Source organism: Hemitrygon akajei, unplaced genomic scaffold, assembly GCF_048418815.1.
Source record: "Hemitrygon akajei unplaced genomic scaffold, sHemAka1.3 Scf000058, whole genome shotgun sequence".
In the NCBI taxonomy this organism is placed as follows: Eukaryota; Metazoa; Chordata; class Chondrichthyes; order Myliobatiformes; family Dasyatidae; genus Hemitrygon; species Hemitrygon akajei.
Window position 1 is genome coordinate 1,119,826 of NW_027331944.1, and position 17,771 is coordinate 1,137,596.

The 17,771-nt window shown below is 45.5% G+C and overlaps 1 protein-coding gene across 1 annotated transcript in view; it reads left to right on the forward strand.

The window, feature by feature from the left end:
• The first annotated feature begins 17,117 nt into the window (after positions 1–17,117).
• LOC140721611 (cell adhesion molecule CEACAM1-like) overlaps positions 17,118–17,771 on the forward strand; it is a 38,777-nt gene continuing 38,123 nt past the window's right edge. Inside the window, exons 1-2 of the mRNA XM_073036422.1 lie at positions 17,118–17,198; positions 17,399–17,716. Of these exons, the coding sequence (XP_072892523.1) occupies positions 17,147–17,198; positions 17,399–17,716 (370 nt within the window). The 5' untranslated portion in view covers positions 17,118–17,146. The remainder of the gene's footprint in view (positions 17,199–17,398; positions 17,717–17,771) is intronic.

The following is a 17,771-nucleotide window of genomic DNA, read 5'->3' on the forward strand; positions in this document are numbered from 1 at the left end:
TTTACAGGTCCATGTTAGTAATGGTTTGTTTATCCATCAGGACTGACGGTTGTACTGCACAGCGTATTGACACCTCACGGGGGGCATTCTCAACAGACCCTCAAGCATTGAATCAGTTTCACAGGGATGTAGTAATTACTAAAACATAGGGCACACACCAATCACCCAGCAAGTTTCCTGCAACTCGGTGTGTTTCCCATGTTTCCATCAATATATAGAGACTCCGACTAGAGTGGATGCAATGTTACATCTCCCATTAGGAAACGAGTTAGGACAGGTGACGCAAGTGTGTGTAGGGGAACACTTTGGTTCCAGGGATCATAACACCTTTAGTTTCAACTTGATCATGGATGACGATAGACCTGGTTCTTGGTTTGAGGTTGTAAACTGGAAAAAAGCCAATTTTGAAGAAATGAGGAAGTATATAAAAAACGTGGATTTGGACAGGTTGTTCTTTGGCATGGATGTCGTTCATAAGAATGAGGTCTTGAAAGGAGAAATTTTGAGAGTACAGAGTCTTTATGTTCCTGTCAGGATTAAGAGCAAAGTGAATAAGGATAAGGAACTTTGGTTCTCTCGTAATATTGGAACTCTGATAGAGAAGAAGAGGGAGACGTATAACATGTACTGAAAACAGGGAGCAACGAAGGTCGTTGAGGAATATTAAAAAAGTCCCAAAAATACCTAAGAAAGAACTCAGGAGGGCTAAAGGAAGACGTGAGGTAGCTCAGGCAGACAAGGTGAAAGGTAATCTTAGGCCGGTAGGTTTGTAGTCAGTAGTAGATAATCTATTGGAAGGAGTACTAAGAGATAGGATCTATAAGTATTCAGATAGACTGGGACCTATTAGGGCGAGACAACAGAACTTTGTGCGTAGCAGGTCATGTTTAACAAATCTATTAATGTTTCGAGGAAGTTAGAAGGAAAGCAAATGCAGGAACTCAGTAGATGTTGTCTGCGTGGACTTCAGTAACGCCTTTGACAGGGTCCCGCATGGGGGATTAGTTAGGAAGATACAGTCGAAAGTACAGGAAGAAAGGTTGAATAGGTTAGGACTTTATTCCCTGGAGCGGAGAAGAATGTGAGGAGACTTGATAGACGTATATAAAATGATTTAGGCAACAGATAGAATTAATGCAATCAGGCTTTCTCCACTGAGGCTAGAGGAGAAAAAAACAGGAGTACATGGGTTAAGGGTGAAGGGGGAAAAGATTGAAATGAACATGGGGGGCGGGGGCTTCATCATACAGAGAGTGGTGAAAGTGTGGAATGAGCTGCCAGATGAAGTGTTAAATGTAGGCTCACTTTTAACATTTAAGAAGATCTTGAACAGCTACATGGATGAGAGGTGTTTGGAGGGATATGGGCCGGGTGCAGGTCAGTGGGACATGGCAGAAAAATGGTACGGCAGAGCCAAGAAAGGACAAAAGGCCTATTTCTATGCAGCAACGTACTGTGATGTATATGTTGTATAGTGCGTATGTATATTACACACACACACACACACACACGCACACGCACACACACACACACACACACCACACACACACACACACACACACACACACACACACACACACACACACACACACACACACACACACACACACACACACACACACACACACAGCGATTGAACCCTGTACTGGGGAGCTGCACAGCAGAGGCCGCACCCACTGTGACCATTCTTGCAGAGGGACAGGAGGACTGTGACCCTGCAATGTCTCTTTCATCTTTCCTGAAGGGAGTGGGCAGCGGGAAAGAATATTGTCTCTCCGTGCAGTCCAAAAGATTGTCTTGCTGGCAAAAGTGACGTTTAATCGCCTTGTTCCTCATTTTCCTTGCTGACCTTCGCCCTCTGTGCGAGCAGGGCTGTTAGTTGGGGGGTGGGGTAGTTGGTAGCGGTGTGAATGGTGGGCCGAATGTTCTCGCAGAATAGCCCTGGCGAGCAACTGTGCTGCATTCTATAGACAGTGCACACATCGGCCATTCCCTGCTGGTACTGGAGCAAGGGTAGGTGCATGTTGCAATTGAATTCGTTTGCTCTGTAGCAGAGTTTAACACCTCACAGTCTGCTAATAATAGATAAGTCAGAAAGACGAAACTGTGGTCATTACTTCCTCATAGGTTCTTCAGAAGTTCAATTGTACCATGAATACTCTCAAAATAACGCAGTTCCTTCTCCATCGATCGCTCCCGCACCACCCCACAGGCCAGTTCATGGTGAAATACATGCTGACTGTTTTACAGGTCCATGTTAGTAATAGTTTGCTTATCCTTCAGGACTGACGGTTTTAATAGTCACCTGACGGGAGCCATTCTCAACAGACTTTCAAGCATTGAATCAGTTTCTCAGGGATGTAGTAATTACTAAAACATAGGACACACACCAATTACCCAGCAAGTTTCCTGCAACTCGGCTTGTTTCCCATGTTTCCATCAATATATAGAGATACCGACTGGAGAGGATGCAATTTTACATCTCCCATTAGAAAACGAGTTAGGACAGGTGAGGCAAGTGTGTGTAGGGGAACACTTTGGTTCCAGGGATCATAACACCATTAGTTTCAACTTGATCATGGATGACGATAGACCTGGTCCTCGGTTTGAGGTTGTAAACTTGAAAAAAGCCAATTTTGAAGAAATGAGGAAGTATATAAAAGACATGGATTTGGACAGGTTGTTCTTTGGCATGGATGTCGTTCATAAGTATGAGGTCTTGAAAGGAGAAATTTTGAGAGTACAGAGTCTTTATGTTCCTGTCGGGATTAAAAGCAACGTGAGTAAGGATGAGCAACTTTGGTTATCTCGGGATATTGGAACTCTGTTAGAGAAGAAGAGGGAGACGTATAACATGTATAGAAAACAGGGAGCAACGAAGGTAGTTGAGGAATATTAAAAAATTACCAAAAATATTTAAGAAAGAACTCAGGAGGGCTAAAAGAAGACGTGAGGTAGCTCAGGCAGACAAGGTGAAAGGTAATCTTAGGCCGGTAGGTTTGTAGTCAGTAGTAGATAATCTATTGGAATGAGTACTAAGAGATAGGATCTATAAGTATTCAGATAGACTGGGACCTATTAGGGCGAGTCGACACAACTTTGTGCGTAGCAGGTCATTTTTAACAAATCTATTAATGTTTCGAGGAGGTTAGAAGGAAAGCAAATGCATGAAATCAGTAGATGTTGTCTGCGTGGACTTCAGTAAGGCCTTTGACAGGGTCCCGCATGGGGGGTTAGTTAGGAAGATACAGTCGAAAGTACAGGAAGAAAGGTTGAATAGGTTAGGACTTTATTCCCTGGAGCGGAGAAGAATGTGGGGAGAATTGATAGAGGTATATAAAATAATTTTGGCAAAAGATAGAATTAATGCAATCCGGCTTTCTCCACTGAGGCTGGAGGAGAAAAAAAAACAGGAGTACATGGGTTAAGGGTGAAGGGGGAAAAGTGAAATGAACATGGGGGGGGCTTCATCATTCAGAAAGTGGTGAAAGTGTGGAGTGAGCTGCCCGATGAAGTGTTAAATGTAGGCTCACTTTTAACATTTAAGAAGAAGTTGAACAGCTACATGGATGAGAGGTGTTTGGAGGGATATGGGCCAGGTGCAGGTCAATGGGACATGGCAGAAAAATGGTACGGCAGAGCCAAGAAAGGCCAAAAGGCCTTTTTCTATGCAGCAACGTTCTGTGATTTATATGTTGTATAGTGCGTATGTATATTACACACACACACACACACACACACACACACACACACACACACACACACACACACACACACACACCTACACTGCGATTGAACCTTGTACTGGGGAGCTGCACAGCAGAGGCCGCACCCACTGTGACCATTCTTGCAGAGGGACAGGAGGACTGTGACCCCGCAATGTCTCGTTCATCTTTCCTGAAGGGAGTGGGCACCGAGAAAGAATATTGTCTCTCCGTGCAGTCCAAAAGACTGTCTTGCTGGCAAAAGTGAAGTTTAATCGCCTTGTTCCTCATTTTCCTTGCTGACCTTCGCCCTCTGTGCGAGCAGGTTTGTTAATTGGGGGGTGGGGTTGTTGGTAGTGGTGTGAATGGTGGTACGAATGTTCTCGCAGAATAGTCCTGGCGAGTAACCGTGCTGCATTCTACAGACAGTGCACACATCGGCCATTACCTGCTGGTGCTGGAGCAAGGGACGGTGCATGTTGCAATTGCATTCGTTTGCTCTGTAGCAGAGTTTAACACCTCACAGTCTGCTAATAATAGATAAGTCAGAAAGACGAAACTGTGGTCATTAGATCCTCATAAGTTCTTCAGAAGTTCAATTGTACCATGAATACTCTCAAAATAACGCAGTTCCTTCTCCATCGATCACTCCCCCACCATCCCACAGGCTAGTTCATGGTGAAATACATGCTGACTGTTTTACAGGTCCATGTTAGTAATAGTTTGTTTATCCATCAGGACTGAAGTTTTAATGCACAGCGCATTGACACCTCACGGGGGGCATTCTCAACAGACCCTCAAGCATTGAATCAGTTTCACAGGGATGTCGTAATTACTAAAACATAGGACACACACCAATCACCCAGCAAGTTTCCTGCAACTCGGCTTGTTTCCCATGTTTCCATCAATATATAGAGATACCGACTAGAGAGGATGCAATTTTACGTCTCCCATTAGGAAACGAGTGAGGACAGGTGAGGCAAGTGTGTGTAGATGAACACTTCGGTTCCAGGGACCATAACACCATTAGTTTCAACTTGATCATGAATAACGATAGACCTGGTCCTCGGTTTGTGGTTGTAATCTGGAAAAAGGCCAATTTTGAAGAAATGAGGAAGGATATAAAAAACGTGGATTTGGACAGGTTGTTCTTTGGCAAGGATGTCGTTGGTAAGTAGGAGGCCTTGAAAGGAGAAATTGTGAGAGTACAGAGTTTTTATGTTCCTGTCAGGATTAAAATCAAAGTGAGTCAGGATAAGGAACCTTGGTTCTCAAGGAATATTGGAACTCTGATAGAGAAGAGGAGGGAAATGTATAACAGGTATAGAAAACAGGGAGCAAATAAGGTATTTGAGGAGTTTTTAAAAAAGTCCAAAAATACTTAAGAAAGAACTCAGGAGGGCTGAAAGAAGACATGAGGTAGCTCAGGCAGTCAAGGTGAAGGATAATCTTAGGCCGGTAGGTTTGTAGTCAGTTGTGGATAAACTATTGGAAGGAGTACTAAGAGATAGGATCTATTAGTATTCATATAGACAGCGACTTATTACAGAGAGTCAACACGGCGTATGAGTAGTAAGTCATGTTTAACAAATCTATTAGCTTTTCGTGGTGGTTAGAAGGAAAGTGGATGAAGGGAAGGCAGTGAATGTTGTCTACGTGGACTTCAGTAAGGCCTTTGACAAGGTCCCGCATGGGAAGTTAGTTCGGAAGATACAGACGCTGGGGACACATGGTGATGGTGTAAATTGCATGAGCCATTGGCTCAATGGGAGAAGACACAGAGTGGTAGTGGAGGACTGCTTCTCTGAGTGGAGGCCTGTGACTAGTGGTGTGCTGCAGAGATCAGTGCTGGGTCCATTGTTATTTGTTATCCAAATCAATGATCTGCGGGATCATGTAGTAAATTGGATCCGCAGATTTGCTGATGGTACAAAGACTCGAGGTGTAGTGGAGAGTGAGGAAGGTTTTGAACGCTTGCAGAGGGATCTGAACCAGCTGCAAAAATGGGCTGTGAAATGGCAGATTGAGTTTAATGCAGGCAGATGTGAGGTATTGCACTTTGGAAGGAAACCCCAAGGTAGAACATCCAAGGTAAATGGGAATACTTTCTGTTAATGGAAATACCTTTCTACTGATCTAGGAATGCAGAAACAAATTTCCCTAAAAGTGGCGTCACAGGTAGATAGAATAGCACAGAAAGCTTTTGGTACATTGTCCTTTATTAATCAAAGTACTGTGTATAAGAGTTGGAATGTTATTGTGAAGTTGGATAAGGCTTTGGTGAGGCCGAGTTTGGACTACTGTTAGCAGTGTTGGTCACCAGATTGGAGGAAGGATGTTAATAAGGTTGACAGAGTGCCGAGATGGTTTACAAGAATGTTGACGGGACTTCAGCAACTGAGCTACAGAGAAAACTTGAATAGGTTAGGATATTATTCCCTGGAGCGTAGACGAATGAGGGGAGACTTGATAGAGTTATATAAATGTATGATGGGTATAGATAGAAGGAATGCAATCAGGCTTTCCCCGCTGAGGCTAGGGGAGAAAAACAAAACAAAAACAAGAGGACGTGGGTTAAGGGTGAAGGGAAAAAGTTTAAAGGGAACATTGGATGGTGGAGATTCATCATACAGAGAGTGGTGGAAGTGTGGAATGAGCTGCCAGATGAAGTGGGAAATGCAGTCTCACTTTTAACATTTAAGAAAAACTTGAACAGCTACACGGATGAGAGGTGTATGGAGGGATATGGGCCGGGAGCAGATCAGTGGGACATGGCAGAAAAATGGTTCGGCACAGCCAGGAAAGACCAAAAGGCCTGTTTCTGTGCTGCAACGTTCTGTGAAGTGTATGTTCGAGAGTGCGTACGTATATTACACACACACACACACACACACACACACACACACACACACACACACACACACACACACACACACACACACACACACACACACACACACACACACACACACACACACTGCGATTGAACCCTGTACTGGGGAGCTGCACAGCAGAGGCCGCACCCACTGTGACCATTCTTGCCGAGGGACAGGAGGACTGTGACCCTGCAATGTCTCGTTCATCTTTCCTGAAGGGAATGGGCAGCGAGAAAGAATATTGTCTCTCCGTGCAGTCCAAAAGATTGTCTTGCTGGCAAAAGTGACGTTTAATCGCCTTGTTCCTCATTTTTCTTGCTGACCTTCGCCCTCTGTGCGAGCAGGGTTGTTAGTTGGGGATGGGGTACTTGGTAGTGGTGTGAATGGTGGTCCGAATGTTCTCGCAGAATAGCCCTGGCGAGCAACTGTGCTGCATTCTACAGACAGTGCACACATCGGCCATTACCTGCTGGTACTGGAGCAAGGGACGGTGCATGTTGCAATTGCATTCGTTTGCTCTGTAGCCGAGTTTAACACCTCACAGTCTGCTAATTATAGATAAGTCAGAAAGACGAAACTGTGGTCATTACTTCCTCATAGGTTCTTCAGAAGTTCTATTGTACCATGAATACTCTCAAAATAACGCAGTTCCTTCTCCATCGATCACTCCCCCACATCCCCCCCCCCCCCGCCCACCCACAGGCCAGTTCATGGTGAAATACATGCTGACTGTTTTACAGGTCCATGTTAGTAATGGTTTGTTTATCCATCAGGACTGACGGTTGTACTGCACAGCGTATTGACACCTCACGGGGGGCATTCTCAACAGACCCTCAAGCATTGAATCAGTTTCACAGGGATGTAGTAATTACTAAAACATAGGGCACACACCAATCACCCAGCAAGTTTCCTGCAACTCGGCTTGTTTCCCATGTTTCCATCTATATATAGAGATACCCACAATAATTTAACTATTGCTGAAATACCTCTGTGCAAACTTTAGCAAACCTCAAAACTTGTTTAAAACTTTCCAAAAGTCTAGTAGAACAAAGTTCATGAAGTTCATGCTTTTTTAAATATAAATTTTATTTAATTGCATTTTTAAGTAATTACAAGAGTGGAAAAAAATGTATATATCCCATCCCCCCTCCCCTTAACACCTCCCCCTAACTTCCCTATATATAAAAAAAAGAGAAATATATGTGGATATATGTTATCAGTTCCAGCCCAAATCATTTTGGGCTGTGAACCTAGAATCTTGTGAGAAATAAACAGAAAGGAATGCCTTGTAATGGCCAAAAACATAACTATCACAGATGGGTCAAAGTTCAGCTATCCAAAATGTGTTGACTGATCATAAAATAATAATGGATATGGCAATTAGGAATTGTTCTGAAACAATAAAGAGGGGAAAATTTTTTTTAAAAAAATATATAGAGATACCGACTAGAGAGGATGCAATATTACATCTCCCATTAGGAAACGAGTTAGGACAGGTGAGGCAAGTGTGTGTAGAGGAACACTTCGGTTCCAGGGATCATAACACCATTAGTTTCAACTTGATCATGAATAACGATAGACCTGGTCCTCGGTTTGAGGTTGTAATCTCGAAAAAGGCCAATTTTGAAGAAATGAGGAAGGATATAAAAAGCGTGGATTTGGACAGGTTGTTCTTTGGCAAGGATGTCGTTGGTAAGTAGGAGGCCTTGAAAGGAGAAATTGTGAGAGTACAGAGTTTGTATGTTCCTGTCAGGATTAAAATCAAAGTGAATCAGGATAAGGAAACTTGGTTCTCAAGGAATATTGGAACTCTGTTAGAGAAGAGGAGGGAAATGTATAACATGTATAGAAAGCAGGGAGCAAATAAGGTATTTGAGGAGTATAAAAAATGTCCAAAAATACTTAACAAAGAACTCAGGAGGGCTGAAAGAAGACATGAGGTAGCTCAGGCAGTCAAGATGAAGGATAATCTTAGGCCGGTAGGTTTGTAGTCAGTAGTGGATAAACTATTGGAAGGAGTACTAAGAGATAGGATCTATTAGTATTCATATAGACAGCGACTTATTACAGAGAGTCAACACGGCTTGTGAGTAGTAAGTCATGTTTAACAAATCTATTAGCTTTTCGTGGTGGTTAGAAGGAAAGTGGATGAAGGGAAGGCAGTGAATGTTGTCTACGTGGACTTCAGTAAGGCCTTTGACAAGGTCCCGCATGGGAAGTTAGTTAGGAAGATACAGACGCTGGGGACACATGGTGATGGTGTAAATTGCATGAGCCATTGGCTCAATGGGAGAAGCCAGAGAGTGGTAGTGGAGGACTGCTTCTCTGAGTGGAGGCCTGTGACTAGTGGTGTGCCGCAGAGATCAGTGCTGGGTCCATTGTTATTTGTTATCCAAATCAATGATCTGCATGATAATGTGGTAAATTGGATCCGCAGATTTGCTGATGGTACAAAGACTCGAGGTGTAGTGGAGAGTGAGGAAGGTTTTGAACGCTTGCAGAGGGATCTGAACCAGCTGCAAAAATGGGCTGAGAAATGGCAGATTGAGTTTAATGCAGGCAGATGTGAGGTATTGCACTTTGGAAGGAAACCCCAAGGTATAACATCCAAGGTAAATGGGAAGGCACTGAGCAGTGCAGTCGAACAGAGGGATCTAGGAACACAGAAACAAAGTTCCCTAAAAGTGGCGTCACAGCTGGATAGAGTAGCATAGAAAGCTTTTGGTTCATTGTCCTTTATTAATCAAAGTATTGAGTTTAAGAGTTCGAATGTTATTGTGAAGTTGGATAAGGCATTGGTGAGGCCGAATTTGGACTACTGTCAGCAGTGTTGGTCACCAGATTGGAGGAAGGATGTTGATAAGGTTGACAGAGTGCCGAGATGGTTTACAAGAATGTTGCCGGGACTTCAGCAACTGAGTTACAGAGAAAACTTGAATAGGTTAGGATATTATTCCCTGGAGCGCAGACGAATGAGGGGAGACTCGATATAGTTATATAAATTTATGATGGGTATAGACAGAAGGAATGCAATCAGGCTTTCCCCGCTGAGGCTAGGGGAGGAAAAAAAACAAAAACAAGAGGACGTGGGTTAAGGGTGAAGGGGAAAACGTTTAAAGGGAACATTGGATGGTGGAGATTCATCATACAGAGAGCGGTGGAAGTGTGGAATGAGCTGCCAGATGAAGTGGTAAATGCAGGCTCACTTTTAACATTTAAGAAGAACTGGAACCGCTACATGGATGAGAGGTGTATGGAGGGATATGGGCCTGGTGCAGGTCAGTGGGACATGGCAGAAAAATGGTTCGGCACTGCCAGGAAAAGCCAAAAGGCCTGTTTCTGTGCTGCAACGTTCTGTGAAGTGTATGTTCGAGAGTGCGTATGTATATTACACACACACACACACACACACACACACACACACACACACACACACACACACACACACACACACACACACACACACACACACACACACACACACACACACACACACACACACACACACACACACACTGCGATTGAACCCTGTACTGGGGAGCTGCACAGCAGAGGCCGCACCCACTGTGACCATTCTTGCAGAGGGACAGGAGGACTGTGACCCTGCAATGTCTCGTTCATCTTTCCTGAAGGGAATGGGCAGCGGGAAAGAATCTTGTCTCTCCGTACAGTCCAAAAAATTGTCTTGCTGGAAAACGTGACGTTTAATCGCCTTGTTCCTCATTTTCCTTGCTGACCTTCGCCCTCTGGGTGAGCACGGTTGTCAGGTTCGGGATGGGGTATTTGGTAGTGGTGTAAATAGTGGTCCGAATGTTCTCGCAGAATAGCCCTGGCGAGTAACTGTGCTGCATTCTACAGACAGTGCACACATCGGCCATTACCTGCCGGTACTGGAGCAAGGGAAGGTGCATGTTGCAATTGCATTCGTTTGCTCTGTAGCAGAGTTTAACACCTCACAGTCTGCTAATAATAGAAAACAGAATGGGAAGTTGTGGAAATCACTTACTAATTTTTTACAGCAATTCAAATTCAACGGTCAAAGCAACTCAGTATCTTCTCTATAGAACATAGACCATAGAACATAGCACATTGCAGGCTCTTCGGCCCACAATGTTGTGCCGACCATTAAACCTTGCCCCCTATATCAACACACCCGATTCTTAAATTCCTCCAAATACCTGTTAAACAGTCTCTTAAACTTCAGGAGTGTATCTGCCTCCACCACTGAATCAGGCATTGTATTCCACGCACGAACCACTCTCTGAGTGAAAAACATTCCTCTCATATCCCCCTTGACTTTCCCAACCTTTCCTTAAACACTCTGTCATGTCTCCTCTTATCGTCCTTCTCTCCAAAGAGAAAATAACTCGCACCATAAATCTCTGATCATAATCCATACTCTCTAAACCAGGCAGCATCCTGGTAAATCTCCTTTGCACCCTTTCCAATGCTTCCACATCCTTCCTATACTGAGGGGACCACAACTGGACACAGTACTCCAAGTGTGGCCTAATTAGAGTTTTCTCGAGCTGCATCATTACATGGCGTTTCTTAAACTCTATCCCTCGACTTATGAAAGCCAACACCCATAAGCTTTCTTAACGACCCTATCTACCTGTGAGGTTCACTTTCAGGAATCTGTGGACATGTACCCTCATATCCCTCGCTTCTCCACAATGCCAAGTATGTTGCCATTTACTTTGTTCTCTGCCTTGGAGTTTGTCCTTCCGAAGTGTACCACCTCACACTTCCCCGGGTTGAACTCCATCTGTCACTTCTCAGCCCACTTCTGCATCCTATCAATGTCTCCCTGCAATCTCTGACAATCCTCTACACTATCCACAACTCCACCAAAATTGTGTCGTCTGCAAACTTGCCAACCCACCCTACCTCCCCTACATCCAGGTCCTTAATAAAGATCAAGAAAAGTAGAACTCGCACAACCGATTCTTGTGGGACACCACTAATCACAACCCTCCAATCCGAAAGTACTCCCTCCACCACGACCATCTGCCTTCTGCAGGCAAGCCAATTCTGAATCCACCTGGCCAAACTTCCCTGGATCCAATGCCTTCTGACTTTCTGAATAAGCCTACCGTGTGGAACCTAGTCAAATGCCTTACTAAAATCCATGTAGTTCACATCCACTACACGACCCACATTTTTATGCCTGGTAACCTCCTCAAAGAACTCTATCAGGCTTGTTCGACACGATCTACCCTTCACAAAACCATGCTGACTAACCCTGATCAAACCATGATTCTCTAAATGTCCATAGATCCCATCTCTAAGAATAATTTCCAACAGCTTTCACACCACAGACGTAAGGCTCACTGATCTATAATTACCTGGACTATCCCTACTACCTTTTTTGAACAAGGCGACAACATTCGCCTTCCTCCAATCCTCCGGTACCATTCCTGTGGACAACGAGGACATAAAGATCCTAGCCAGAGGTTGAGCAATCTCTTCCCTCGCCTCGCAGAGCAGCCTGGGGAATATTCTGTCTAGCCCCAGAACTTTCTGTCCTGATGTATTTTAACAGCACTTCTCCCTTAATATCGACATGCTCCAAAACATCCTACCCTATCAACCTGTGAGGCAACTTTCAGAGATCTGTGGACATGTACCCCCTGATCCCTCCGCTCCTCCACACTTCCAAGTCTTCTGCCGTTTACTATGTACTCTGCCTTGGAGGTTGTCCTTCCAAAGTGTAACACCTCACACTTCTCCGGGTTGAACTCCTTCTGCCACTTCTCAGCCCACTTCTGCATCCTATCAATGTCTCTCTGCAATCTTCGACAATCCTCAACACTATCTACAACACCAGCAACCTTTGTGTCGTCTGGAAACTTGCCAACCCGCCCTTCTACCCCCACAACCAAGTTTTTAATAAAAATCACGAAAAGTAGAGGTCCCAGAACCGATCCTTGTGGGACACCAGAATATCAACCTCGCTCATATTGTCCTTACCATCATCAAGTTCCCTCTCATTGTTGAATACTGAAGAGAAATATTCATTGAGGACCTGGTTGAGGAAATAATCATTGAGGACCTTTATCTCTAATGGGCCCTATCTTCACTCCAGTCAACCTTTTGTTCTTCACATAATTGAAGAATGCCTTGGGGTTTTCCTTTACCCTACTCGCCATGGCCTTCTCATGCCCACTTCTTGCTCTTCTCAGCCACGACATCTGACTGCTCACCCTCCCTCATGAGAATACTGAGAACTCGATCCGAGATATCGCGGACCCTGGCACCAGAGAGACAACAGACCATCCAGGATGCTCGATCTCTTCCACAGAACCTTCTATATGTGCCACTAACTATCGAATCCCCTATCACTACTGCTCTCCTCTTTTCCCTCCTTCCCTTCTGAGCTGAGGGTCCAGTCTCGCTACCAGAGACGCAACCACTGCAACTTGACCCTAATAGGTCGTCCCCACCAACAGTATCCAAAACGGTATCCTTATTATTGATGGGAACGGCCGCAGGGGTGCTCTGCTCATTCAGTCTATTTTCCTTCCGTCTCCTGACAGTCACCCAGCTACCTGCCTCCTGACTTATAGGGGTGACTATCTCCCTGTAACTACTGTTTATTTCTGCCTCTGCCTCACGAATGATCAGAATTTCATCCAACCCCAGCTCCAGGTCCCAAACATGGTTTGTCAGGAACTGCAGCTGGATGCACCTTTTACAGGTGTAGTCATCAGGGACAATTGTGCTCGCCCTGACTTCCCACATACTGCAAACGGAGCACTCGGCTGCCCTAACTGCTGCCTCCATTAACTACTCCTAAGTTAATTAGAGTTATTAAAGGAGCTTACCCGGCCTTACCTCACCGATCAAGTTCGTCCTCAGCCTCTGCTTGCCGTAGCCTGTCGAGCCAAAGCCTTCCTATTCTATCTCCCACTACTCCGCCGCCCTCGACTACGTCGCCCGCTCCGTTAATACGCTCGCTTTTTAAACTCTCCCGCTGCCTCACAGGCCGACTTTCACGCGCTTGCGCAGTCATGCCCCGTTCAAACTGCCGAAGAAAGCACCAGCTATGTAACAACAGTGAAAATAAATCAGCTTACTAGAAACGTCATTGCTGACTTCGAGCATGCGCCTGCGTTTGTCCAAGCGTGTTCGCGGCGCCTGTTTAACTAAAGGCGGCCCAGTCTAACAATTCCCCACTCCAGCAATGGCCGTTCCAGCAATGGAGAATCCTTCTCCATCGGGGTGGCCAATTCAGAGAATTGCCATCACTGTTGTCATAAACGCCAGGCGTACAAATCAATGTACAAATTATTTAAATACGCAAACAACCGACTGAACGGATAAATAAAGAAAATAAGAAAAAAGCAAATGAACAAACAAATAAAAGCTGAATTGTGAGGGCGCATTCATGGGTCCGATTGCCGAGGCTGCAGGCAAATCGTTGAGCGTGTGTTTGCAGTGTCATGAACCTTCTTCCGGATGGTAGCAATGACACGAGAGCAGATTCCGGATGGTAGCAATGACACGAGAGCAGATTCCGGATGGTAGCAATGACACGAGAGCACATTCCGGATGGTAGCAATGACACGAGAGCACATTCCGGATGGTAGCAATGACACGAGAGCACATTCCGGATGGTAGCAATGACACGAGAGCACATTCCGGATGGTAGCAATGACACGAGAGCAGATTCCGGTTGGTAGCAATGACACGAGGGCAGATTCCGGATGGTAGCAATGACACGAGAGCAGATTCCGGATGGTAGCAATGACACGAGAGCAGATTCCGGATGGTAGCAATGACACGAGAGCAGATTCCGGATGGTAGCAATGACACGAGGGCAGATTCCGGATGGTAGCAATGACACGAGAGCAGATTCCGGATGGTAGCAATGACACGAGAGCACATTCCGGATGGTAGCAATGACACGAGAGCAGATTCCGGATGGTAGCAATGACACGAGAGCACATTCCGGATGGTAGCAATGACACGAGAGCACATTCCGGATGGTAGCAATGACACGAGAGCACATTCCGGATGGTAGCAATGACACGAGAGCAGATTCCGGTTGGTAGCAATGACACGAGGGCAGATTCCGGATGGTAGCAATGACACGAGAGCAGATTCCGGATGGTAGCAATGACACGAGAGCAGATTCCGGATGGTAGCAATGACACGAGAGCAGATTCCGGTTGGTAGCAATGACACGAGGGCAGATTCCGGATGGTAGCAATGACACGAGAGCAGATTCCGGATGGTAGCAATGACACGAGAGCAGATTCCGGTTGGTAGCAATGACACGAGAGCAGATTCCGGTTGGTAGCAATAACACGAGAGCAGATTCCGGATGGTAGCAATGACACGAGAGCAGATTCCGGATGGTAGCAATGACACGAGAGCAGATTCCGGATGGTAGCAATGACACGAGAGCAGATTCCGGATGGTAGCAATGACACGAGAGCAGATTCCGGTTGGTAGCAATGACACGAGAGCAGATTCCGGATGGTAGCAATGACACGAGAGCAGATTCCGGATGGTAGCAATGAGAGACGAGCATTTCCCGCATGGTCGTAATCAGACAGCAGCATATCGCGGATGGTAGTAAAGAGACGAGAGCATACCTTAGATGACGGTAATGAGACAATAGCATATCTGGGAAGGTAGTAATGAGAGGAGAGCATATCCCAGACTGAAATAATGAGAAGAGAACATAGAGCGGTTCTAACTAATAAGAACTGAGCATATTCCGAATGGTAACAATGGGAAGGGCGCATATTCCGAATACCGATTGGGATAGTCCTGCATTTTGACCTGGACATCTGGAGGCACAACGTTTTCAAGATGTCCTGGATTATGGTGAGGCTTGTACCGTGATGGATGTGATTGTGTACACAACTGTCTGCAATCTTTGTCGATCCCGGGCATTGGAGCCTGCACACCAGACGGTGATGGAAAGAGTCAGAAGGCTCTCCACTTTGTAGGTCCAGACAGTTCCCGTCTTTGATGACATACCAATGCCAAATCTCTTCGGTCACCTAATCGAGACAACCCCAATAGGCGGAACGCGGGCCATGTCCATACCGCGAGAACCAAATGTCTGGACCGCGCCGGCCCATTGGCACTTCCGCGAACACACCTGTCATAACATGTAAATAGGGCGCGCGCTGCTCTAAGTTATTTTAACCTCATCCCACACCGTACACTTGACCTACCTCCGTGGAGCGCGCGACCTACTGCGCGCTCTCTACGGTCCTCACGGGAGAAAGTTGCACTTTCCACCTCTGCGAGAGGAACGAAATGAGGGAGGACCCAGTGATGAGGTATTTCGTGACAAGCCTGTCAGAAAACTTCAAGGAACGATTTGAAAGCACCCCCAAACTCTAAGGTGACATCCTCCTCTCCCTGAGACAGCCGTGCTCCGTTTCGGCTGACGGCCGGTGGACTACAGAGACCAAAAGGCTGGTGCCTTCCATAGATGAGGCAACTCTTCAGATGGAGTTCTTGGAAATGGGAACTTCTGATTAGTTCAAAGCACAACACAAGGACTTTGTACTGAGTGACATTTGGATCAACGTGGTTCCCCAAGCTCAATTCAAAAACACGAGAGCTATTGCAGTGCTCCAACTCACATTGTTCCTCTCCACGTACGTATGTGAGTCATCGTTTTCCTCAATGAACTCTATGGAGAATCAGGAGAGAAACAGACTCTCCAATGCACATCTCGGTCAGAGCCTCAGGATTGCCACAACAGAATACCGGCCCAACATCAGAAGGATTGCCTCATCCCATCGCTGTCAATCCTCTCGCTAATTGGTGAGCGCATCAATTTAATTTTGTCCATTTGTCAATCTTATTGTGGTATAATATTGCAACAACAGTAATGCTGATAACTTCATTTACAGCGACAACTTATACTTCAAATGCTACATCGCTTAATTACAAAGAACATATAGTTTAAATGAGAGAACCGAAACAGTGGGAAAGGCAATACGACTAAAATTCTTGTGTGGAAGAGAGGTGGTGAAGATTTCCAAGTTTAGTGTGTGTGTGTGTGTGTGTGTGTGTGTGTGTGTGTGTGTGTGTGTGTGTGTGTGTGTGTGTGTGTGTGTGTGTGTGTGTGTGTGTGTGTGTGTGTGTGTGTGTGTGTGTGTGTGTGTATTAAGCCCCAGTTGAGTTCTCAATGTGACATCTGACAGCTGTGATATCTAGAGTCATAATTAAAAGGTTATTTTTGGACTTATTTTGTTATAACAGTGCATTTTTTTTCTTGTGTGACCAACAACACAGGCTTTGAGAATCCCAGGTCTAAATTATTACTACTACCACCACCACTACAACTATTAATAATAATAATAATAATCGGTGGGTGAGAGAAACTCTCTTTGAGACCATTATCGGATTCAACACAGCAGCAGATAGTTGTAGAACAGCACACAGGATTTGATGTAGATTTGAGCAAAGTACAGACTCTCTGATCCAATCAGCGCTGCCGCTTGTGACGTCAGAATCCAGATATCTGACCCGCAAACCAGGAAGTGCGGCTCAGTCTCCGAGTGTAACGGAGATCGGCGCTGCTCTCTCGGGATGTCGGGACTGCCCTTCGCAGCTCTCGTTCTTTGTCTCCACATAACGGCAGGTGAGGGTCACTCTCTCCAAACGCCATGGTCGGATAATCATCAGAGTGGCAAGTAGTTGGAGACATGAAGATCCGGTCATAAGGGTCGAACTTGCTGAGCTGTGTGGAGACCCCTGATATCTGTACAGATTGAGTTAAGTGCGATTCTCGATTCTATCCGTGTCTGTCACTACTCCCTCATACGATTTTCTCGTCCTCAGGTGAGTCTCAGCAGTTTACCATTTTCGTTGAGCACAGCGAGATAAACGCCACCGTCGGGGGAGATGCGCTGTTTTCAGTGCGGCCGTCGGGCAAAGTCACCAGTGGAAACTGGCGTTTTAATGGGGGAACAATCGCCCAGTGGATCGGGCAGAATGTGTCTGTTGGCGATGGCTACACAGACCGCGCTGAGATATTCACGACCAACGGGTCGCTTCTGCTGAAGTCGGTGAACATGTCGGACAGTGGGGAATACCGTGTGAATATGGTGTCAGCTAATGGCTACCAAACCTTAGCGACCGTCACTCTGCGTGTCTTTGGTAAGTGAGATATCCGAATATAACTTTCAGTCTATTCCTGTGTTGATAGACTACA